We start from the raw sequence: 24,455 nt of genomic DNA, 5'->3' as shown, positions 1-24,455 counted from the left end.
AGGTTTTAGACTTGGAGGAAACGCCAACATCTCAGGTGGAAACCTCGATCCGACAGCAAATCCCTCTTTTTTTTTTTTTCTCTACCTTTTGTTTCGATTTTTGGGGGGTTTTTTTGTTGTTTTTTTGCTAATTCCCTCCCTCCCAGGGCAGCTGTTTGGTAGCACACCAAAGCTGACTTGGCCAAATGGAAAATCTCAAGGCATGCATCCGGGCTGCATATTGCTACCAGAATGGAATGTTGGGAATGCTCTAATGCACCTCGGGGATCGGGAAATGACCGAGAAAATCAAGACCTAAAGGGTGACAGATATATATATATTTATATATAAATATACATATATATAAATATATATATATATATCTCAATGCTAGAATTCATAAAAACCTTGTTTAGTAATAAAAAAAATTGCTTTGTTTAAATATGAATATTATAGTCTGCTTCTCATGGTTAGGAAATTAGAGTCTCTCTGAAAAGCAGGTGGCCTCCTCTACTACAACTCCATGTCCTGAGCCTCATCTTCAGAGAAGTCAGACATGGAGCTCTCAGATGAGCTGTCCCCGGTGCCCTCTTCCTGTTCTTTTAGTGCTTCTTCTGTTGCATATTTCTGGATGTATTCTGGAAGGGAGAGGAAAAAAACACAAAAAAAAAAAAAAAGGATAATTAGGGATAGGTTATCGACAGCTGTGGGAGGTTGGGTCATGGTATGTTTGATAAATAGGATTGATAACTGCTCCCTCATATATAAATAATAAAATGTTAATATAAATATCAAAATATAATAATGTAATGAATTAATAGAAAATATTAAAATATAATTGTGAATAAAATTAATGAAGATTATAATGAAACAGCATAAATGACCATACATTATCACAAAAATTCATACTGATAAATCATATAAGTACATAAATTATAAATGATCCAATTGCCCAGAGAAGCTGTGGCTGCCTCATCCTCGGGAATGTTATAAATTATAAATGATCCAATTGCCCAGAGAAGCTGTGGCTGCCTCATCTTTGGGAATGTTCTAGGACAGGGCTTGGAGCACCCTGGGACAGTGGAAGATTCCCACACAGGGATGGGAATTTGGATGGTCTCTAAGGTCCCTTCCAACCCAAAGCATTCCAAGATTTTGTGACACATCCTTGAGGTGGCTGCTCCCTTCCCAGAGCTTCCCAAGAACTCATCTCCCTCTGGAAAACCGGGAAAATCCCAAGGAAGCTTGGGAATATTCCTTGTGTTACTCCTTGCACATTCCCCCTTTGTGGGAACCTCCAAAATTCCCTCTGGGATTGTTCCAAATCCACCTGAACTCTGGCTGGCAGCAGCTTTGGGAGCTTGCAGCCACAGCAGGCAGGACAGGAGGCCACCAGCAGCTCCTCACTGGCTGCTCCAGGGGACATTCCCACGTGGAAGCTGCTGCCTCCTCAAGCCTGAGATAAAACTCAAAGCCCTTCAAGCTTCAAATGCCACTTTTTTTTTTTTTTTTTTTATCCAGGAAAGCTCCTGGGCTGGGTCTTTTGGAAGGTTTAAGCCAGGAAAAGTGAAATTTCTAGGAGTTTCCATGCTGAGTGTCGTATTGATTGGGATTTGCATTGGGATTTTCAGTCCATCAAGGGGAAAAAAAAACCCAAAATATCTAAATAGTAACAGAGCATTCCCACAGAAGGGTGTTCAGGAAGGGGAATCAATTCCTGCCAGGAAACACCACTGGATTCATCTGTCCCAGGGCCTGGAGCAGCAGGAACGAGCTGTGGTCACAGCCCTGGTGTTCCAGGGGATCCTTCTGCAATTCCAGACCCCTGGGGTGGGAAAAGTGACCCAGAGATGTCCTGAGCTCCCAGCAGAAACCCAGCCTGGAGATCCTCCAGCTGTTCCTCACCTTCCCAAAGGAAGATTCCCTAAGAAATCTCCCAGAGAGGAAGCAGGGAAGAGGAGGGATTACAAATTTTGGGGCACATCTTTGTGCCTGTGCCCCCTCCCCAAAGCACCACGAACTTTCCCTGCAAGGATGGAAACACCAGGAGCAGCAGCAATAAATAAAATATTGCATTTGCACTGCCGAGTTTCCCAGAGCACAGGAGCTGCCAGGATCCTCTGCAGCACTTTTAACACGTCCAAGGTTATTTTTTAGAACAGGGGGTGGCAGAGTTTTTTAGCTCCGTGCCATCCTTGTCACGCAATCCTGCTAGGAGCCGGTGGAATCGGGCTCTGGGATTTATGGAACACGTTCCCAGCACTTCCAGCTCCCTCCAGATCATCTGTACCTGGCTGCAAGGGGGAAATGAGGGAGCAGGCTATCCCTCCATCCCAAGGGATGTCCTCAGAGCTTCCTTTGGCTGCCATCAGTTGTTCTGGCTTTTTTCCAAGGGTGTTTTTGGGTTTTAGGCTGTTTTCGTGAAAGGAGGACTCTCAGTGCTGGCACTGCAGATTTTATCTGACAAACCTTTTTTTTTTCTCTGCAAGGTATGAATTTTTTTGCCTTTCCCTGGTATGAAAAAGCAGGGAATGGACTTTGGGATACTGATCAGGGCAGATCTGCAGGGGAGTCCCCACAATCCTGTCAGAGGAATCGGCCAAGGGAAGCTGAATAATTCATAACTAAAATCAAATTTTGAGAGTTTTACCCTCAAAAATCAGGCATTTCCCACCAGAACAGTGACTCCAGGTTTAACCACTCCTGGGTGATGTGGCAGAGCTGATCCCAGCTTTTGGGATTACCTGAGCTTTCCCCTCCTTCCTTCACTGGAAACTGCAAGGGGAAAAACCAGGCAAAACCTGCAGCAAAGAGCCATCATTCCCTCGGGGTGGAATCCCAATGAATGCTGTTAATTAGGCCTCACCTTTAATTTTCTGTTTGTACTCTTCTGGTCGGTGGAGGTACATGGCTGCAGCGTCCCCGTTTAGGGGATCTATGGGATTGGGATAAGCCAGCAGCTGGGGCAGGAACGACTCAAATATATTGGTGAGATCTGCAAGGCAAACACAGCGTTGGTGTTCGTGTCCCCAGAGGCAGAACCATCCCAAAAAACCATCCTGGAACACCCAGACAGCTGCACAAACTCCAAGGGAAACACACTGAAAATGAGGGGGAATAAAGGGAGGAAAATCAAAAATAAAAATAAAGCTCCTCACAGACTCCTCATCCCTACACATACATGCTGATATCCATGGGTTAAGCAAGGAAGGGGATGGAATTTTCCTGATTTTTAATCCTGGCTTGAAAAATTAGGAAAAACTCTGAACAAACAGTGCTGTGCTTTGCCCTTCCCTGAATTCTTCACCTCTCCCAATCCCTATTTTAAAGGAAGTTCTCTGCCCATGGGTTCTTCACCTCTCCCAATCCCTATTTTTATGGAAGTTCTCTGCCCATGGGTTCTTCACCTCTCCCAATCCCTATTTTTATGGAAGTTCTCTGCCCATGGGTTCTTCACCTCTCCCAATCCCTATTTCAATGGAAGTTCTCTGCCCATGGAGCAGGGTTGGAGCTCAGCCCCTGAGGTCCTTCCAACCCCAACCATTCCATGATTCCGTGGAAAGCACAAAGCTCTTCCAGAGCTTTCCCTGATCTGGTTAACAGAAATCTCCACTAAAAAATTCAACAACTCAGGGAGTGTGCAGAGCTCCCAGGAACAGCTCGGTGCCAGCAGAAATCTGTCACCAATAATCCCCAGCAGGAAAGTGCCCAGGAGTGACTGGGGACACACAAACCCCTCTTGGGAAGCACCAACTCCCCATTCCAGAGGCAGGGATGGTCAGGAACCAGCCCTGTGCCATCATTCCTCCTTGGCAATGCTCCTGGTGTGGGGGATTCCCGTGGGAATGTTCCAGAAATCAGTGTCCTGCTGCCTGGATCAGAATCAGGGAATGCCATCCCTGCCCAGGACCCACCACAGGAGCAGTGTGGCCACCTCAACCTGTCCCTGCTCCTGGAAAAAAGCTGGATTCCATTCCTGAGTCATCACCAGGCTGCTGAATTCAATTCCCACAACCCTCCACTTCCCAAAAAAATCCCCCAAAAAAGGGGAAGGAGATCTCCAGGTGCTCTCCCTGTGCAACGAGCTCCTCCAGCTGGGATGCAGCCACAGAATTCCAGGCTCCAGCTGTGGATGTGGTGCCCAGCTTTGACACCTGGGATGGAGCACAGCAGCACCTGGAGCAAGGATGTGGCTCCCAAAAAGGGATCCCAGGAAGCAGCAGGAGTGCTCTGTGTGGACATTCCCTGCCACGGCACAGGGAATTGGCAGCTGCAATTCCCAGGGACTGGATTTGGGCACTGGCAGCAAGGAGTTGGTTCTAATTTGTAAAATTTGGGCCGGGGGTCTCCACCTGGCTCTTTGTGGCCACTGAGGGATCCTGAGGATGAGGGAGCAGAGCCCTGGAATCCCCCATGGCTCACAGGACACCCAGGAAAACGATTTTTTCTTGAAGGAACCTTCTCTCAAAGCCCCACATGTGGTTTCAAGCCCTACAACCTCCCAGCAGAAGGTGCCCCACGCTTGAACCAAAAGAGAAATTTTGTTTTCCAGCTGGTTCAGCAGGAACTTGTGCAGGAATTTCACCCCCAGCACTGAGGAGCTGCTGCTTCCCCAGGGAATGAGCAGGAATTGAACCAGGAGGTGCTCAGGAATTTTTTGGTGGATATTCCAGGTTTCTCCCACCTTGGTTGCTGCTGGAATTATCTCACCCACATCTTTTGCCAGCTCTGCTTTAAAGGAATTGAAAGATTCCAAAAAGGAAAGGAATTATTCCCCCTTTTCCATTTCTTTGTGAGGTGGTGTTGGAATCTTGGATTGGTGATTTTAGAGGGAATTCAGCCTTGCCAGTGCCCCCCTGCAGCTCCAAGCAGGACCTGGAATGCTGGAGCACAAAACCACTGCAATTATTTCTTTTTATCCTTTTTGTGGAGAAGCTGATCTCCCACCACAAATCCATGCTGTGATCCTCATCCCTCCACCACACTGGCAATTCCAGAATTCCAATCAGGAATTCCAGCTAAAATCAGTTTTCCAGGGAAGAACCTGAAGGATTTGATGTCCACATTCCCCTGGATTTCTTCCACAAAGCATACCTGGAATATCTGGAACTCCTATTTTTAAACAGAGACTCAGCTGTGCTCCTTCTAACAATTCCAGCTTTCTCTAAGCTCTATTTTAAATTGATTTGGTTTTTTAATTGACCTGTTTATCTCTTAAAAACTAGATTTTTAACCAGAAATGAGCCCATGGAAACCTCTCTGCAGCATCAGAGGCAATACCATCTCCTAACCTGTAAAAAAAATCTTATTTTTCTCGAGATCTTGGCTCAAGGAAGAGTTTCAAATTCAGTAAAAAACGCCAAAATCAAAGGAAAAAAGTGGCCTGACATCATCAGTAGAGAGGAAAATGCCCAACTCACCGTAGAGAGCTGTCCAAGTTTGATTGATTACATCTAGACATACAGTTCCTGACCTGGAACACATGGAAAAAATGGAATTAACCCTGGGAATTGAAAAAACTCCTCCCCAACCCCTTCCCCAGGGTTTGGGATAAGGCCTGATTTATTCTTATTTATGGTCTTCAATCAATTCCATCTTCCCAAGAGAAAAGAAATTGGAATTTTACTGCCAGGGAAGCTCCACACAACCAAAAAACCACGGGAAAAGATCTGAAATTTTGGAGGATTTACTACAAAGGTGAAGGAAGGATTGACTCACGCTTCGTCGATGTTGGGATGGAAGATTTTATTCATGAATCCTGCAAGGAGAAACAGAGGGGAATCAGCAGGAAAAAAAAAGCCAGATCAACATTTTTTACATGAGAAGTCTGGAATTTATGGAACAAGGACACAAAGCCATCCCAGCCATAAATAACTTGTAAAATAAGCAGGCACCATTCCCACCCTGGGGTCCTTTCCCTCAAATTCCAGGGAATCCTGGAGTCAGGAAATTCAGGAAAACTCTGCAGTGCAACCACAAAGATTTGGTTGGATCCTGAAAATTCCCATGCATGAGCTCAGTGGAGCTCCCCCATCTGATGAAGTGGGTTTGGAAGGGCAAATTTGAACACAAATTTAAGCTCAACATTTGATTTTAAAATATATTTTATATATTTTTCTATATATATTATATATATCTATTCATTTATTTATATTTATAGATATATTAATATATATATAATTTATTTTTTTTTCCAACAGAGATTTTCTATGAGCTTGACATCACAACATTAATCTACACTTGTAAGCCAGGGAGGTAATAATTGAAATTTTCCATCAATACAGCAATTAATTCTCCTCTTGGTGCCCCTGGTCTCCTAAAAAACACCTCAGGTGAGGTTTAGGAGGAGAGAGCTTGGCTTTGTCCACATTTCCGGATTTAAGAGGGGTTTTTTTGGTTCTGAGTTGCAAATTAAATTGTGACATAAATAAAATAAATTTTGAAAGAAAACTATATAAATTTATTTTTAATTTTTTTTTAAATTTTGAATAAAAAGTTTTATTCAGAATAAATCTGGAAATGGTTTCAAGCCTTAAAATGTCCCAGCAGAAGGTGCCCCACACTTTAATCAAAAGATAAATTTTGTTTTCCAGCTGCCAACTTCAACCTCAAGTTCAAGACAGCTGGAAGCTCCAAACACTCTTTTTTTATTCCATAAATAATGATAAAATAAAACACATTAATGGAATTCTGCACCATCCTCAGCCTGTGTGCAAGCAAAGCACATCTATCCCAAAAAAAAAAAGTTTCCAATGATGGCTGAGAGTGGCTGCAGGATCCAGGATCCCAAACTCCTCAACAGGAGGAACCCAAAAACCTGGATGTGGGCACAAACTAGACATGGATCAGGGATGGAATGAATTCCTACATTCCTGGCCTGGAGAAATCATTTGGGATCTGCCCACAGGGGTGGCTCCAACCAGGAAAAGCTGCTTCCAAACCTTGGAGTTGCTTTTTGGATTGAGAATTTGCCATAAATCCTCCTTTTCCCTGCTGTGCCACCTTTTTGGATGGAGAATTTGCCATAAATCCTCCTTTTCCCTGTTGTGCCACCTTTTTGGATGGAGAATTTGCCATAAATCCTCCTTTTCCCTGTTGTGCCACCATCCCACAGCTCACAAATCCCAACAAACACAGCTCAGGTGGGAATTTCCCTGAATTCTGCAGGAATCTTTTTAAACCAACAGCAACTATTGCCTCTGACAAATATAAAAACAGGCAAGAAATTCAGGTCTGGAATATTGACTCAATCCATGGAAAAAGCTCCTTCCAGGACTCAAAAAACATGGAAGTTTTCTTTCCAGAAAGCCTAAAAAAATCCATATTTAACCACTTAAAAAGCTGCCAGCCTCGCCCACCTTCATGCACAGCCTCAGGGGAGGCACTGGAGTGTCACCCAGCCCCAGGGTGAGTGACAGCATGGATCCCAGTAGGAATTGTGACACAAACAGAATTCCAGCTTTGCTCAGACTGGGGGATTTTGCACAAACCCAACCCCAGGCTGAGACAACGCCCAAATTCCAAGAGAAAGAACTCCAAAACATCTCCGTGCTAGCAGGTGAATTTCAGGAACAGCCTGGCAGGATTCAGCTGGAAAGCTGAAGCAGATTTACCAAGGGAAGCTGGAGTTCCATCAAATATTTACGTTCTGCAGCTCCCCCAAGTTTAAATCAGGTCACGGATCCGTTGTGCCGGAGCTGCAGCGAGCGCTGATCCCGATCCTAAATCCTGCCTGGCTCTTTGGGAAAAGCAAATCAAGGATGGACAGGGTGGGGAACACACTGGGAATACAAACAGCCCTTCCTTCACAGTGTCCTTGGGTTCAAGCTTCCCAAATGGAAGAGTTGTTCTCCAGGGAGGAACAGGAACATCTTCTCCCTGCATTCTTTTCCAAGGATTTGTCCCCCAGCCTCGTTCCATGACACAAACTGCTCAGGCCAAGAGCAGCTCCATGGAAATCCTTCTTTTGTCCTGATCCAGGAACAAGCACAAGTCTCTCCTCCTTTACTTGAAGTGCAAATTCTCCTGTGCCAACATTGTTCCCATAAACCTGACAGGCTCTGTATTTATTTTTATGGATAAAAAGGACACAGCACCCATAAACATCCAGGTAAAAATGAAATTCCAAGTTCTACAGGAAACCAGGAGGGAAGAAAAAAAAAAAATTCCCAGCACTGGGGCAGGTTTATGGTCACACAGCACATCCCAGTTAATGCACTGTGCAGAATTCCAGGTGAGCATTCCATCAGACAGGATTGGGATTTTGGGGTTCTTTCCATGGCATGGAGCCGAGGTCACAGCCTGTGATTCCAGGTGCTGGACTGGTTGTAAACATTTCATTTAATATTTTAAACCAAAATTCCCACTGAACTCCTGGAAAAGCCAATGCTTGGGAAGAATGTGAGCAGCACAATCCACCCTTTCTGTATGGAGAAGTGAAGTCCAGGATTGCCTTTGGAATAAAAGCATAAAATCCATGTGGATAAAAAGGCTTTGGGTGATAACAGGAACCCCCCCTGGACATCCCTAAGGAATTCCACACCAGGAAGGGATGCAGCTGTTCCCAAAATGGAAAACCAACCTTGGAAGCCACTGGTGTTGCATCTACAGCCCTGGAAAATTCCTTGGATTGCCAAAAACCCTCGAGGAGAAGGGTGGCAAAACTGAAATCTCAGCTCACCAAAGGCTGGCAATTCCTTGGAGCTGGAAACTTGGGAATGGGGAAGATTCCCACCCTAACACCTGGGAAACATGGAAAATTCCCACCCTAATACCTGGATAACTTGGGAATGGGGAAGATTCCCACCCTAACACCTGGATAACTTGGGAATGGGGAAGATTCCCACCTTAACACCTGGAAAACATGGAAGATTCCCACCCTAACACCTGGATAACTTGGGAATGGGGAAGATTCCCACCTTAACACCTGGAAAACATGGAAGATTCCCACTGTAATACTTGGGTAATGTGGAAGATTCCTACTGTAATACCTGGAAAACAAGGAAGATTCCCTGCCCTAACACCTGGATAATTAAGAAATGTGGAAGATTCCCACCCTAATACCTTGGGAATGTGGAAGATTCCCACCCCAACTCCTGGATAACTTGGCAATGTGAAAGATTCCCACCCCAATAGCTGGACAACTTGGGAATGGGGAAGATTCCCACCCCAATACCTGGATAATTAGGGAATGGGGAAGATTCCCACCCCAATACCTGGATAACTAGGGAATGGTGAAGATTCCCACCCTAATACCTGGATAACTAGGGAATGGTGAAGATTCCCACCCTAATACCTGGAAAACCTGGAAAATGTGGAAGACTCCCATAGAATCCCAGAATGGTTTGGGTTGGAAGGGATGATAAAGCTCATGCAGGTTCCACTCCCTGCCCTGGGGACATTTTCCACATTTTCCTGGTTGTTTTTCCACCATCCAGGCAGAAGTGAAAGTTTGGGAGCCAAGAGGGAAGAGTGACATTCCCAAAAGCACATCCCAATGTCCTGGCCTTGCCCAGGAGAGCCCGATGACACCGACGTGCTCCGTGCTCATCTGGACAAATAAAAAGGACAAGCTGAGCACAAACATCCATGAAAAGTGAAATTCCAGGTGCAGTTTGGGATCAGTTCAAGGGGATTCCCCACTGGAAGCAGGTTTATATCCACCTACCCATCCCAAACTCCCCACACATGGATTTGCTCGTGGATTGAGGCCAGCTGGACACTTCTCCCTCCCCAAACACCCAAGGGCCTGCAAGGAAATTGGTTTTTAAATTTGAATTTTTTCATTTTTAACCCCACCTCACAGCAATTTCTGGGATTCCCTTCGTGTGGAACCACCAGGAGAAGGTTGAGGATCTGTGGTAGGAGGTGGGCACGAGGACAAATCCCCTGTCCCAGTCCCAGCTGCTGCTGCCTGGGATGTTCCCATTTTCCAGGGATGTTCCCACCTCAGAGCTTTGTTCCCTGTCAGGTCAAGGAGCCCTCCTTGGCAAAGGCACAAATTGATTTTTGATGGGATTTGAGGTGAGGAGCCCTCCAAGAGCACTCACTAGCACAAGGAGTTTTTATCCCTCAAATCCCAAGAGCTTCCCAGAACAATAAATGAAGCACAAGCCAGGAGAAATCTGTGAAATCCTGGCTGGAATTCAATGAAATTTTAAAAAAATGAAATTAAATCCAGCTGCATTCCTGTACCAGCTGCCACAATGCCTCATTCTACACACACATATATATTTATACATATATTCCATATGTTCTGTGCACACTCCAGGTGTTTTGTTTGGGAAAACACTTGGAAAAAAGGGAAAACAGAAATGCAAGGGGAAATAAAAATATCTGCACCTGCAGGTAACTGGGACAGAGATGGAGGAAAATGAGAGCTGGGTATGAAGATACAGAAAATATAATAATGCAGAAAATATAACATATTATAGAAATAAGAATGCAGAACTTTAAATATAGATAGATTTATAAATATATATATAATTTATAAATATGGAGAAATTTATAAATAGAGAATTTATAAATAGAGGGAGAATTAATAAATATAGAGTGAATTTTTATCAAAATATGTAGCATATCTAGAATTTATTTGAGAGATTGAGGCTCTGGGAATTTTGAATGTAAATTTTCCAGTTCTGGCATTTGATTATGAACAAATCCTATCCTGGCCTAATATTCCTGCAGATTTTTTAATAAATAGTAATTAAATAGTAAATAAATTCCAGGCTCCCAGGTTGTTTCTGCTGCTCCTGTATCCAAGCAAGGCAGGACATTCCCACTCTGAATTTCCTCCTGTTTGTGGCATTAAAGGGAATTCATCTCCAGCTCTTGGCAGGGAATGATTAAAAACTCCAAATTCCCACAAATTTCTGTGAGCTGGGAGCTCCAAGGAGCCCTTGCAGTCCTCCCCAACTCCTCTTTGGGAAAGCTGGAAAGGCAGGAATTTCCCTGAAGATTTTAAATCCCAGGGAAAGGAGAGAAAGAGAATCCTAAACAGGGAAAGGAGAATCCTAAAGAGGGGAAGGAAAATCGTAAACAGGGGAAAGGAGAATCCCAAACAGGGAAAGGAAAATCCTAAACAGGGAAAGGAAAATCCTAAATAGAGAAAGGAGAATCCTAAACAGGGAAAAGGAGGATCCTAAACAGAGAAAGGAGAATCCTAAACAGGGAAAGGAAAATCCTAAACAGGGAAAAGGAAAATCCTAAACAGGGAAAGGAGAATCCTAAACAGGGAAAGGAGAATCCTAAACAGGGGAAAGGAGAGAAGCAGAATCCTAAAGAGGGAAAAGGAAAATCCTAAAGAGGGAAAAGGAAAATCCAAAGAGGGAAAAGGAGAATCCCAAATAGGGAAAGGAGAATCCCAAACATGGAAAGGAAAACCCTAAACAGGGAAAAGGAAAATCCCAAACAGGGAAAAGGAGAATCCCAAACAGGGAATAGGAAAATCCTAAACAGGGAAAAGGAAAATCCCAAACAGGGAAAGCAGAATCCTAAGGAGAATCCTAAAGAGGGAAAAGGAAAATCCCAAACAGGGAAAAGGAGCATCCTAAACAGGGAAAAGGAGAGAAGCAGAATCCTAAAGAGCTCCAAACACTTTGGAAATGGAGCAGACACAGAGCAGGGAAGTGTTCCCTCAGAAATGCAGGAATATTCCCAATAATTGGCACCAGGAAACACCAGGAGCAGCAGCAGTTGGGTTTTTTGGAGCAACTGCTCCAGCTGAACCCTGAAAATTGGGATGTTCAGGGATTTATTTATTGATCCTGAAGGGAGCACTCAAGCCCAGAGCCAAGTTGCCAGCCTTACACCAGGCTCTGTTTAAATTCCTGGATGTGCATTTCCCTTTTTGGGGATTTTTTCCTGTTGGGAAAAATCATCCTGCAAAATCCAGGATCTGTCAGATTCCACAGCAAATCCAGACAGTGCTGGGAACACCACAGGATGTGATGGAGCTGTCCCAGGGATCTCCACACAAAAACTCAGCATGGTTCAGGTCCTCAAGTGTGGGAACACTCCGAAATTCCCAGTGCAGTTTTTAGGGAACAGCAATAATGATCCATGTGAAGAACGGGGAATAAATGCCATGGATATCTGAGGATGGGAGAGGGGAGAGAAGATTTGGCAGGAAAAGATCCAAAAAAGCTTCTCCTGGGGACAAAGAGATCCCTGCTCCTTTTGGGATTCCTAAAACCTCCACACCTTTCCCAAGGACTGCTCTGGAAAACCCTCTCCTGGTCAGGTTGACACCAAGATTCCCTGGATCTCATCCTTGGATAAAAGATTCTAAAAGATTCCAAGGGAATTCTTAACCATCATTTTTCTGGAGCACATGGATAGACTCAAAAAAAAAAAAAAAAATTCAAGGATAAAACCAAAAAGAAAAGCCAAAAATGCTAAAAAAACTCCTATTTCATACAAAAAAAGTCATGCCAGGCTCAAAGATTTTTTAGGCTAGAAGGAATATTTCAGCCTCCAGCCCTGGAATATCAAGGGAAGGTGAAAGGATGGGGTTTGTGTTTAAGCTTGGGGATAAAGGTGGAATTTATTCAAGGAAAAGCTGCTGGATTCCATATTTTCTCCAAGGAGAGACTCACATGGACAATTTGAACTCTGCTGAGAACAGGAACAAGCCCAGGACCTCCTGTCCATCTATGGGCTCCATAATCCCTGAAATCTTTCACTCCCACCTCTAAAAATCAGAGATTTCCACAGCAAACTTCTTCCCTGCTAATTATTATAATTATTATAATTATTATCCCGAGCTCAGGCAGGGTTAGGAATGGGAAAATTCTCATTTCCATCACTCCCAGTGCTCCCAGTTCAGCTGGGATGAAGGTTTTATCAGCAGTGCCCAAAGCAGAGATAATCAGGATCCCCCAGGAGGCTTCACCCAGGCCTGGCTCTCCCAGATAAGCTGGGCTGGGGCAGCAAAAATGGGAAATAAAGGAAAACAAACCCTTCCCTGCAGCCTCCTGGGAGCTTTCCTGAGTCCCAGCACGTTCCTTGGAGCTTCCCAGCTTTTCCTGAGCTCTGCTCTGCTAAGCCAGCTCAGCTCTAGCAAGGATTTTATATATCTCAACTCTTGTTTCCAGCAAGAGGCAGATTTTTAGGGAGAAAAATGGGGTTTTTTCAGCAAGAGGCAGTTTTTTGGGAAGGAAAAAAGGGATTTTCCAGCAAGAGGAAGATTTTGGGAAGGAAAAAAAAGGGTTTTCCGTCAAGAAGCAGTTTTTTGGGAAGAAAAAAATGAGGTTTCAGCAAGATCTTGGGAAGAAAAAGTGGTTTTTTCAGCAAGAGGGAGATTTTGGGAAGGAAAAAAATAGACTTTCCAGCAAGAGGCAGTTTTTTAGGAAGAAAAGAAGGGTTTTTCAGCCACTTGATCAGAGACTCATAGGGTGAGGGAAGCTCTTCATGGGGTCTGGGATAAACCACTGGAAACAACAGATTTAAACAAGAGAGAGATGGAAAACTGAGAGAAAAGCAGCAAAATCAACATGAGAAAGGCCAAAAGGACTCAGAGATGTGAGCAGAAACAGCTCCCTGCACATGGCCCTGCCCTGGATCCCTGGAAGTGTCCAGGGCCAGGCTGGATTGGGGCTGGAGCAGCCTGGGACAGTGGGAGCTGTTGGAATTGGATGAGGTTTGAGATCCCTCCCAAGCCAAAGCATTCCATGATTTAAGACTGCCCTGAGCTGCACTGGTTTGGGAAGTGAGGAAGGACAAAGGACAGGCAGCAAACAGTGGGAATTCCCACTTGGAATGTGCCTCTCCAAGAGGGATTCCCAGAGCTGACTCAGGAGGAAGAAAAGGCTCCTCAGAGCTGCAGGTTCCTGTGCTCTCACTCAGAAATATTTGCACATTGCTAGGGTTCACAGAATGTTTCAAATTTAAAAAAATAAATTAAAAAAAGGTGAAGGGCAGTGTATGAACAGCAGCACCCTCTCCCAAAAGGCACAATTCCCACTTGGAACAGGTGAGTCCTCATCCCACAGAGCTCCCAAATCAAACCTGAGCCCAAGGGGGTATTTGAAGGAAGCAGCCAAGACTTGCCAGCTCCAAAGGAGGATGTTGGCGTTGGAAGGGGCTGCAGCCACTGGAATGGGCACCTGAAGACATCCAAGGTGGTTTCCTGCTCCCCAGGGATGGATCCAAGCTAAAAACCATTCCCTAATGGAATTTCCTATTGCTCTCCAAGGTTAGACAAGCCTGACCAGTCAAGCCAGCAGGTTTTTTGGTGGTAAATCCCTGCTTTTCTGTTCTTCCACATATGTATTCCTTGCTCCAAGAGGATGGAGGCTTCAGTGGAAGAACTTCCATCCACTTTTGGATAGAAGACCCCAAAAGTTGGGTTCACCCCAAGACCAAGAACTGATTTCTGTGATCTTTGCTCCACCACTCCACAATAAGTGGAGTTATTATTAAAAAAAATCCACATGGAATAGAGATTGAATTGATCAACACACAACTATGCAGCCAAATCCCACTCTCAGCTCCTCCTCCTTCCAAAACCCAAAATCCCTCTCTTCTTGGGATCTGAAATCCCATAAAAACATTTTGCAGACTTCAAGTCCTTCTATTACACTGGTAGCACTCCACCTGCAAAGTTCAGGCCCAAATCCCAGGATTTTGATGGCAAATGAGTGTTTGTTACCTATAGATGGGGATTTGAAGGGGTATTTGTCAGGAAGGTCGACTCTAACTTTCCATACTCCACCTTCATACGGTGCTGCAAGGGAGGAAAAGCAGGAATTAGACACTCCACAGCTGAGGAGAGGATAAACAGAAGCAGAGCACTGAGGAAAACACATCTCTGGAATAATCCACAGCTCCACTGGGGGGAGATTTCAAAGCCTTTTCCCTGCTCTGCCTCACACAATCTGAACTGATCCTGGAGAAGATCTCAGCACAAAGACAGCAGAGCCTGATTAAAAACAGGCACCGTGGGATAATCTCCTTACCTTTGGAGATGGTGCTAAATTAAGGTGGAAAAGCCATTTTAATGACAAACTCCATGGAAATTCCCACGAGTGATGCAAGTTTGGCCAGGGCTAGGAAAGCTCTGGGGTGCTGAAGGAGTTTTCCAGAGCTCCAAGGGATGGGGTCTATCCATGACCATGCTCCCAGCTGGATCCTCCCCACCCTCAGAAAATGGAATTCTCTCCCTCCCCCTTGGATTTGCTCATCTCTTCCCCTCTGGAATGTCACTTCCTTATTCCCCAAGCCAGTGGATTGTTTTTCTGGAAGGGCAGGGTCACAAACTTACTTCCTTGTGGTCCATAAAACTTCACAACAAATTCGTTGAGTCCTCCTAAGATTGTGACTTCGTGTTTGCTCTCAATCCTGATGCAGCAAGTCAAGGAAAAACATCCAGTCCAGGAAACAAAACCCATCTACTCACACCCAAAGAATTCACTCAAAGCCTGCTGACCCAAATATCCAAAATATCCCAAGCCCCACACGGAATTTCAGTGTCCTGACACATCTAAGTGACCACAGCACCACAGTGACGTTGGTGAAGCCAATTCCCCACCCTCCCCTGCCCTGAGGAACCTTGGGATGAATCCTCAGAGTTTTCCATTTTCCATCCTCCCCTGCCCTGAGGAACCTTGGAATGAATCCTCAGAGTTTTCCATTTTCCATCCCCTCCTGCACAGAGTAAAAGCTCAGATTTGGGAGAGCACTGGGACGTGTTTGAAATAAATCCACTGCTCCAATGAATTCCATTTCCCCTCCCACAGCTCCCCTGCAAATTCTGGCAATCTCATGTTAATTTGACTTGCAAGACCAAATAAAAAAAACCTCCTGAGTCTGGGGAGAAATGGTGTGAAAAGAACAACAGGAAGAATCAAAGTGCTTTGGGAAGAAGGGGACACAAAGGGAAAGGCAAGTGGGAAAGAAGGGAATACAAAGGGAAAGGCAGGAAATCTTTATTCCAAGCCAGGCTCAGTTAAGACAATTAGTGGTGGTGTTTTAGCACTGAAGCTTGATAAGGAATTCTGCTGTAAATCAGGGTTAATGGATTGGGAATAATATCCTACAGCAATTACCTTTCATCAGTGGTCTGGATAAGAATTACAAAGGCAGCAGGAGAAAATCAAAGGTTTGTTCCCACTTGAACTTTGGCTCTGCAGCACCGAGGCTGCTCCCAATTGAGGGAAGGGACATGGAATATTTCATATAAAGATGCTTCACATCACAGCAGAGGCTTGGCAGGAATGTTCCTTCCACAGGGAACTAAAGGCAGATTCCCCTTTTTTCCCCCTTGGATGGAAAAAGTTTCCTGCTTTCGTGGCACCAAGCTTGCCCAGGATTGCAGGAATTCCACAGGTCTTGTTGACCCCTGGGCACACACTGAAATGTTCCCAACCCACCAGGAATTCCCAAAACCCACCAGGAACAAAGAATTCCCACCTCAGAGCCCTGATTTTAACTGACAACCTATGAAACCTGCTGGATGGCACCAAGGGCTGTGCGAGGCTCCTGCATCCCAAAGTGCCAACTCCACACTGGCAGTTCTTGTGAGGAGATCCCAGTGCCACCTGTGGGGTCCCTCAGGATTTACTGCAATTCCTCAAGTACAATAACACCCAGATTGGACAGACTTTTCCCACAGTGTCAGCTCCAAAAGGGTTTGGACACAACAACCTCCTTCCCTTCGTTTTCACGGGGAGAGGGAAAAGTTTACAGCCATTTGTTTTGGCTCTGGAATTTTCCTGGTTCAGCAGGAGCTGCTCTGCCCTAAAAACTCCACAGCAAGGAGCTCAGTGACCCAGCAGTCACCCAGGAGCAGCTCCCAAAGGGCAGATGGGACAGAAATGCCCTCAGTGCAGCTGATTTTCCTGCTGAATTCCAAGGGGAATCTCTGGGAAAAGCGGCATCGCTCCAGGTTTGTGGTGAGGAGCCTCCCAAGGAAGGGTCGTGGCTGAGGGACATTTGTCACCAGGTCTTTTCATGGCACTCAAACTTTAAAACTTCCTGTTGTGGTACTAATTCCTTAGGAAATGTATTCCTGGGGTGACTGTTCCAGGTTCCCAAAGTCCTACGTGGTGCAATGATGGCCCAGAAAAAGTTTAAATTTCTGGATTTTCACACTCCCAGCAGCTTCATGGATCAGATTAAACACAAATGGTTTTACTTTGGACTAAATCAAGTCCTGCTTAATAAAAACCAGCTCTCCCAGGCTGATCCTGAGCAGCTCCAGCCCAAATGCTCCTCAGCTCCCTGAGTTAATGCCAACTGGAAATTAAAGCTGAGTTTTCCACACTCAGACTCAATCCTGGTGTTGCCAAATTCAAAAAATATTCATGAGCCACGCAGGGCCATATCTGAATATTGTCCTTATTGTGGCAAAGACCTAAAATTCCTACCACAAAATCAGTGAGTGAATTAGATCAATGAAAGGGAGAAACATTGGGATGAAAGGTTTGGGAACAACCACGTTGTTTATCGACACAATTCCAGAAATTCTTCCCTGTGAGGGCGGTGAGACCCTGGCACAAATTCCCAGAGCAGCTGGGGCTGCCCCTGGATCCCTGCAATGTCCAAGGCCAGGCTGGACACTGGGGCTGGAGCTTCCTGGGACAGTGGGAGGTGTCCCTGCCCATGGTTTGGGTTGGAATCTTTAAGGTCACACTCAGACTCAATCCTGGTGTTGCCAAATTCAAAAAATATTCATGAGCCACGCAGGGCCATATCTGAATATTGTCCTTATTGTGGCAAAGACCTAAAACTCCTACCACAAAATCAGTGAGTGAATTAGATCAATGAAAGGGAGAAACATTGGGATGAAAGGTTTGGGAACAACCACGTTGTTTATCGACACAATTCCAGAAATTCTTCCCTGTGAGGGCGGTGAGACCCTGGCACAAATTCCCAGAGCAGCTGGGGCTGCCCCTGGATCCCTGCAATGTCCAAGGCCAGGCTGGACATTGGGGCTGGAGCAGCCTGGGACAGTGGGAGGTGTCCCTGCCCATGGTTTGGGTTGGAATCTTTAAGGTCCCTTCCCACCCAAACCATTCCCTGAGTCTGTAACTGAGGACAGAATGAAAATAAAGTGGATTTCAGCAACAAAGCCCTTGCATCAGCACAGGGGAAATGTCTGGAAATAGCAGAAATGGAGCTGGGAAAGGCCTCCTTCCTTGAAATGAGCTGAATTCCAGTTACTAACACAGCTGGGGTGAACCATCCGCCCTCACCCTTCTCCACCAAGGAAAAGATGCCCAGGAAAGTGAAATCTTGGAATCCCACCAACAAAAGAGCTGAGAGCACTCCTGGGAGAGCTGCATGGAGCTGGTACAGAGAACATTTCCACCCTGCAAGCCTTCTCCATCTCCAGAAAGTGTTCAGGAAAGGGAACAGTTACTGCAGAAGCTGGGACTCTGGGAATCCAGGAATCCGAGGCAGAGCTCCAGGCTTCTCCATGCCATGAACTGTCCCAGCAGCACCTTTGGAGCAGTGTCCAGACCACATTCCCAGAGAAAGCTGCACCATCACGCCTGGTGATGTATCTAGGAGGGAATCCAGGCTCTGACCCAACTGTTCTCTCAGCTCACGCTGGATTTTTTCCATAAGGCGAAAATCTTACAACCCAATCCCAGATGAATTCTGTCCCAAACGTGCCAGGAATTAATCAGCAGGCTCACATCCAGGCCCTGTCTGCAGACCCACATTCCTGAAGGAAGCCAGCTGTGCTGAGGGCACATGGGATGTCCTCTCCTCCATCCAGGTTCTGGTGATGGATCCCACAGCAATTCCAAGGAGCTCCCAGGAATGAGAAATGCTCCAGGTCTTCAGAAAGTGAGCACAGCTTCAGGAAGCCCCAGGAAAGGAGCACCAAGAACTTGCAGCAAGATTCCCACAATGAAGGTGATCTCCACAGGTTTCTCCTGGGATTGCTACATTTGTGTCCAGAATTCCCAGCCACCCCTTGCACTGGATACTGATGTGTATCCCTGCAGAAAGCCCCCAGGAACCCAACCACACAACCAGCATTTTCGGGAAGACCATTTAGGAAGAACATGTTTTGGACATTTTAGTCCACCCTGTCCAGGCCAATCTCTCTGCACCCACATTCTCTCTCAGCACACTTTTCATCAGTCAAATTTACCAAAAAGCCAAGCAATTAATGGATAAAGACTTTCAACATTCCTGATTCCAGGGGCTCACCCTGGAAGGAGCCCTTGTCCCCACAGCAGGACACAGAGCCAAGCTCACAGCTACAAACCCAGCCTGTAACACGTCCCACACTCTAAAATGTTTAAAAACAATCACCCAAATCCCTCCCAAGACTTTTGGCCTTGCTGCTTTTATCTCCTCATCACTTCAGGATGCCAACTGGACCTGGTGCCAAAAAAAGCCAGTGGAAAAGTCAAGGGAAAAGAGAAAAATCTGGACACGAGTCAGATCTCTAAGTTCAAAAGCCACAGAAATGAGAAATGAGTCCTGAGGACCTGAAGATAAATTATCTCAGTCCCAGGATGATGAAGAGAATTTTAACACCAGTAAACGTTGGGAATATTGAGATGATTCTATGGAAGCTTGTTTCCAATTATCAGCTTGGAAGGAGCCAAGGGAATTTTTCAGGCTCCCCATCCAGGGTTTGAAACGTGCCAGGAGCTCCAAGGAGGACAGAGCCATGGACTTGTACAACAGGAACAGCCCTGTCCCTGGGACAGGGTGACAGGAACAGCCCTGTCCCTGGGACAGGGTGACAGGAACAGCCCAGCTCCTGGGACAGTGTGACAGGAACAGCCCTGTCCCTGGGACAGGGTGACAGGAACAGCCCAGCTCACTGGGACAGGATGACAGGAACAGCCCAGCTCACTGGGACAGGGTGACAGGAACAGCCCAGCTCACTGGGACAGGGTGACAGGAACACTCCAGTTCCCTGTGACAGGAACACCCAAACTCCCTGTGACAGGAACACCCCAGTTCCCTGTGACAGGAACACCCAAACTCCCTGTAAGGATCAAGGCTCTGCTTCCAGGGCTGAACTCACTGAGGAAACTGAAACTGAAATTGTTTCCTCAGTCAGAATAAAAAGCAATTTAAAGCATTTTGGGTTTTCTACATCAGGACAAAATCCCCTCAAAACCTTTCAAATCTGGAGTGCCAGGACCTGTCCAGCAGTCAGGAACAAGTGGCCACTGTGGATTTGCCTGTTCCAGGGTCAAACTCCCATTTTCTCATCCTCATGCAGGGCCACCCACCACCGCAGGGCTGGATTTCCCCTGCAGCAATCAAATAAAAATTTGTTAGATTTGACTTCACACCAGATCTCCCCAAATCCCAGCTGAACATCATGGCCTACAGATGGTCTGTCTGTTCACAGGGTTGAGTGGCTTTTTCCTGGCAAACATTTCCCTCAAAAAAAAAACTAAACAAAAAAACAACCTTTCATTTAGTTTCTTTAAAATGAACATTAGTTACAAGCTTGGGAAAATGAGTTCTCTAGCTAAAAATATTCAGCAAGCAACACAAATGGCAAAAAAGGAGCAGAAAGATGGAATGTCCTGTGGAAAAATAAAGTTGTGGATTTATCTGGAGGTTACAACTGAAGTGAGAGATGGGTTGAGGGTCACGATGAGGAATTAAGAATTTTTAAGGATCTCTGTCATGTCCTCTCTTATTTAGACACTTGTCTGCAGGTGAATTACATCACCAGAGGAATCATCCTGAATTTGAAGGAAAACCAAAGAGCACACCTGAATATATTCAAAAAATAAAAAAGAAATCATCCAGCTCTGCCACCTAAGCAGAGAACGTGCCTTTGAGCAAACAAATCACCGTATTTTGTGATAAAAGGTGATTTCAAAATGAGATTAACACTCAGCCAGCTGATTTTTTTCATTGTGAAGAGCTCTACACCACCTGCTCTGTGGAAACTGGAGGTGTCAGAGGTGTGAATTCTTCTGAAGCCTCTGCGAGCAGCAGTTTTGCAACATCAATTACCTCCATTAGTGCAGCTGATGGTTATTCATGTTTATTTTCTTACAAAGGCAGATGAGCTCCAGGATTTAGCGAGTTCCCTGCGTGGGCAGCAAAGGGCAAGTTCAGCTCAGTCCCTCCCTGCCTCCAAGCCTCTGGAAGCTGCTTTGCCTCCTCCAAAGTCCCTTCTTTTCCTGATAAAACATCCCCAGGTGCCCATGTGCTGCACGTGAAACCACAGCCAGCACCGGGCCTTTGATGCTCTAAGGAATATTTATCCCTATTTTCCCTTTTTCCCTATTTTCCCCAACTCCCTGCCTGTTATTCACATTTAACTTTCCTCCTCCAGCCCTGCAGGGCACCAGAAAAAAGGACTTTTAGAAGTCAAAAAGGTTAGAGAGATCACAAAAAAGCTGTGGTTTCTTGGGGCAGCAAGAGGTGGATTTTTAGCACCTGATTTGTTGCAAACTTCTTGAACACTCCAGGCTAAAATGATTCCCATATTAAAATCCATGGGTTTCCCTCAAGCCAGGAACTCTCACTGCCACAGGGCACCCCAGAGTTTCTGCCTTTAAGCAAAGGGGTTTTCCAGCACCAAGCCCAGCTTGGTTATTTGCCAAGGATGTTCTGTTGAACAATTCCTAGGGTTTTATCCTCACATTCCTGGGGAAAATCCCAACTTTCCTTGCTCTGGATTCTCCCCCTACTCTGCCCCCATGAGATCCCCCTGCAGAGCTGATCTGGAGTCACAGCAGCAGCACCTGGAGCTGAAGCACAGGAGAGCAGGGAGATGCTCCAAGGGCTCCCCTCTGCCCTGGAGCCAGGCTGGGAGAGCTGGGAATGTCCCCTGGAGAGGGGAAGGCTCCAGGGAGAGCTTCCAGCACATTCCAGGGCCTGCAGGGGCTCCAGGAGAGCTGCAGAGGGACTGGGGACAAGGGATGGACAGGACACAGGGAATGGCTCCCAGTGCCAGAGGGCAGCCATGGATGGGATCTTGGCCATGAGGAATTCCTGGCTGGGCTGGAATTGCCAGAGCAGCTGGGGCTGCCCCTGCATCCCTGCAGTGCCCAAGGCCAGGCTGGACACTGGGGCTGGAGCAGCCTGGGATGGTGGCAGGTGTCCCTGCCCATGATCTTTAAGGTCCCTTCCAATCCACACCATTTTGGGATTCCATGAGTCTGAACTGGGCTTTTCCAGGAATCCCACAGCTCTGAAAGACACAAAACTGATTTTAATCCTACAGAACACAGAAAAAGGACAGCAAAGCACTCCTGGAAAGCTCAAACAGCTTTCCCTTGGCTCTCCTGATCCCTGTGACAAGTGAAGCAGGGACACCTCAGCACAGAGGGGGTTTCACTCCTTGTAAGACAACACCAGCTCTGTCTGCTGCCAAAAACGCCCTGGAAGGGCAGGAATTGTGAATTAATAACTGAACAGCAACCTGTGCCTGGCTGCTGAGCTTTCATTTTACTGCACACAAGAGTTTCCTTGTTGGAAATACAGCTTTGCTTTGGAAAAAACCCTTCCTGGCCACTTCTCCACCAGGTTTCACCTGCCTGAGGGAAGAAATCACACACACAAAAAAAAGAATTCTTCAATAATTCCACAGGCATCCCTCCCAATTTCACATAAGGATGGCAAATTTCCCCATTCAAACCACCCTGGTCACCAGTGACCCCATCAGCTTTCCTGGGAAGCAAAAGGCACCTTCTGGATGCAAGCAGGGATTTGGGGAGAAGGAAATGCTGCTCCAGCAAAGCCTCCAGCCTGCCCTGCTGGCTTTGGAGCTCCTGGTGATTTACATCTGGCTGATTTCCACCCAGCTTTGTGCCAAGAAATTGGAGTAATAAAGAAAAGGTAGAAGGAAAAGTCAGCTTTTCCCTGGAGACACCGTGCAGCCGAGCTGGCTGCTCTGAACCCAGCACAAAGCAAGTCAGCATTTTCCTCCAAACCTGCTTTTCCTTCACCACAAGCACGCAGAAGACAAGGTGCATCCCATTCCGTGCTGGATGGAGCAGCACTGCCCATTTCCTACAGAAATAAATCCATTTACTGCCCTCCCCAGCACTCTGTTGCTCCCTTAAAAAGTTTCAACTGGAAAGAAAAAAAAAGAAGGTAGGTACATATGATCTTTTATCCATGGAAGGGAAAGGAGCTGGGAAGGGGCTGGAGAACCAAGAGGGGCTGAGGGAGCTGAGCCTGGAGCAAAGGAGGCTCAGGGGGACCTTGTGGCTCTGCACAAGTCCCTGCCAGGAGGGGACAGCCGGGGGGGTCGGGCTGTGCTCCAGGGAACAGGGACAGGAGGAGAGGGAACGGCCTCAGCCTGGGACAGGGGAGCTCAGGGGGGATTTTGGGAAAAATTCCTTCATGGAAAAGTTGTCAGGTACTGGAATGAGCTGTACCATCCAGGGCAGGGATGCGGGGGCCATTTCTGGAGGGATTTCAGAGCCCCGTGGATGTGGCACTTGGGGACATGGGGCAGTGCTGGGAATGGTTGGACTGGATGATCTCAGAGGACTTTTCCAACTAAAATGATTCCACAATCCTGTTATTTTATGTTTTTGCATTAGAGCAATCAGACTGGGACAGACTGGTCCAGAGCTGTGCTCAGCTTCCAGGGGATGGGCCAACGCTGACCTGCAGTGGTGGCACCAGGAACCCCCTCCCTCCATCCCATAAACACACCAGAACCCCTTTAAAGCAGACCCCCACGATCCTGGCAGGGAGAAGAAGCTTTAGTCAAGGTGAGAAGAAGCTGGCACAGGAAGTTTCAAGGGGATTGGATTTGCTGGAAGGCAGCTGGAATGAAGTCGGGATCAATAAAGCTGAAGGGATGTCCCCTGTGTGACCAAAGTGACAGAGCCACCTCCACAAGCACAAGATTTCCTTCAATAGCAGGGAAAGCCAAACAGGGCTCCGAGAGGGGCAATTAACACCTCATTAGAGGCAAATGTCAATGAGCAAACTCCTTCAATGGATCCTGCAGAGTGGGAACTGCAGGGAGGATTTCCCTGGGATAACTGGAGAGGCAAAACCATCCCCAGGATTCCACTGCGACCTGAGGAGAATTCCCTAGAGCAGGAAATAATCAGGAAGCAGAAGAATTCCCCACTCTGAGTCTCAGCTCAGGGGGAGCCAGAGCTGGATCCAGGAGCACTGAGGGTGGAACTGGAGCAGTTTTGGTGGCCACACGTGTCCCCGAGCTGAAGCAGCAGGTTTAATGTTTGCATCACTCCCAGAGAAGCTGGTTTCCATGGAGATGGGACACACTGGTGGAATCGAGTGGTTCGTGTACCACTCTCAAACCAGCCACAAATTTCAAGTGTGTTTTCAGAGAAATATCAGAAGGAGAAAATACAACCTTGGGTTTTTTTTCCAGGTGTGCTGGCAGCAGTTCATTTCCTCTTCGGGAGGACTCAGGAAGTGCTGAACCTCTTGTGAAAGAGAAACCCTGGCTGTGAAACCACAGGACTGAGCCTGACCCCAAACCTGTGCTAGACCTGACACCAAGCCCAAGATTTAACTCTATTTTGGGCCTCAGCACCTGATTT

General features: G+C 46.4%; 1 protein-coding gene across 1 annotated transcript in view; it reads right to left on the bottom strand.

The window, feature by feature from the left end:
• Window positions 1-302: 302 nt before the first annotated feature.
• UBE2H (ubiquitin conjugating enzyme E2 H) overlaps window positions 303-24,455 on the bottom strand; it is a 42,897-nt gene continuing 18,744 nt past the window's right edge. The window contains exons 3-8 of the mRNA XM_041470173.1: window positions 15,242-15,318; window positions 14,630-14,704; window positions 5,698-5,737; window positions 5,400-5,452; window positions 2,846-2,974; window positions 303-617 (exon numbers count right to left, since the gene is read on the bottom strand). Coding sequence (XP_041326107.1) covers window positions 493-617; window positions 2,846-2,974; window positions 5,400-5,452; window positions 5,698-5,737; window positions 14,630-14,704; window positions 15,242-15,318 — 499 coding nt within the window. The 3' untranslated portion in view covers window positions 303-492. The remainder of the gene's footprint in view (window positions 618-2,845; window positions 2,975-5,399; window positions 5,453-5,697; window positions 5,738-14,629; window positions 14,705-15,241; window positions 15,319-24,455) is intronic.

Source organism: Pyrgilauda ruficollis, unplaced genomic scaffold (assembly GCF_017590135.1).
Source record: "Pyrgilauda ruficollis isolate IOZ18807 unplaced genomic scaffold, ASM1759013v1 scaffold241, whole genome shotgun sequence".
NCBI lineage: Eukaryota > Metazoa > Chordata > Aves > Passeriformes > Passeridae > Pyrgilauda > Pyrgilauda ruficollis.
The sequence above is the reverse complement of the archived record's forward strand: the minus strand, read 5'-3'. Positions and strand labels throughout refer to the sequence as shown.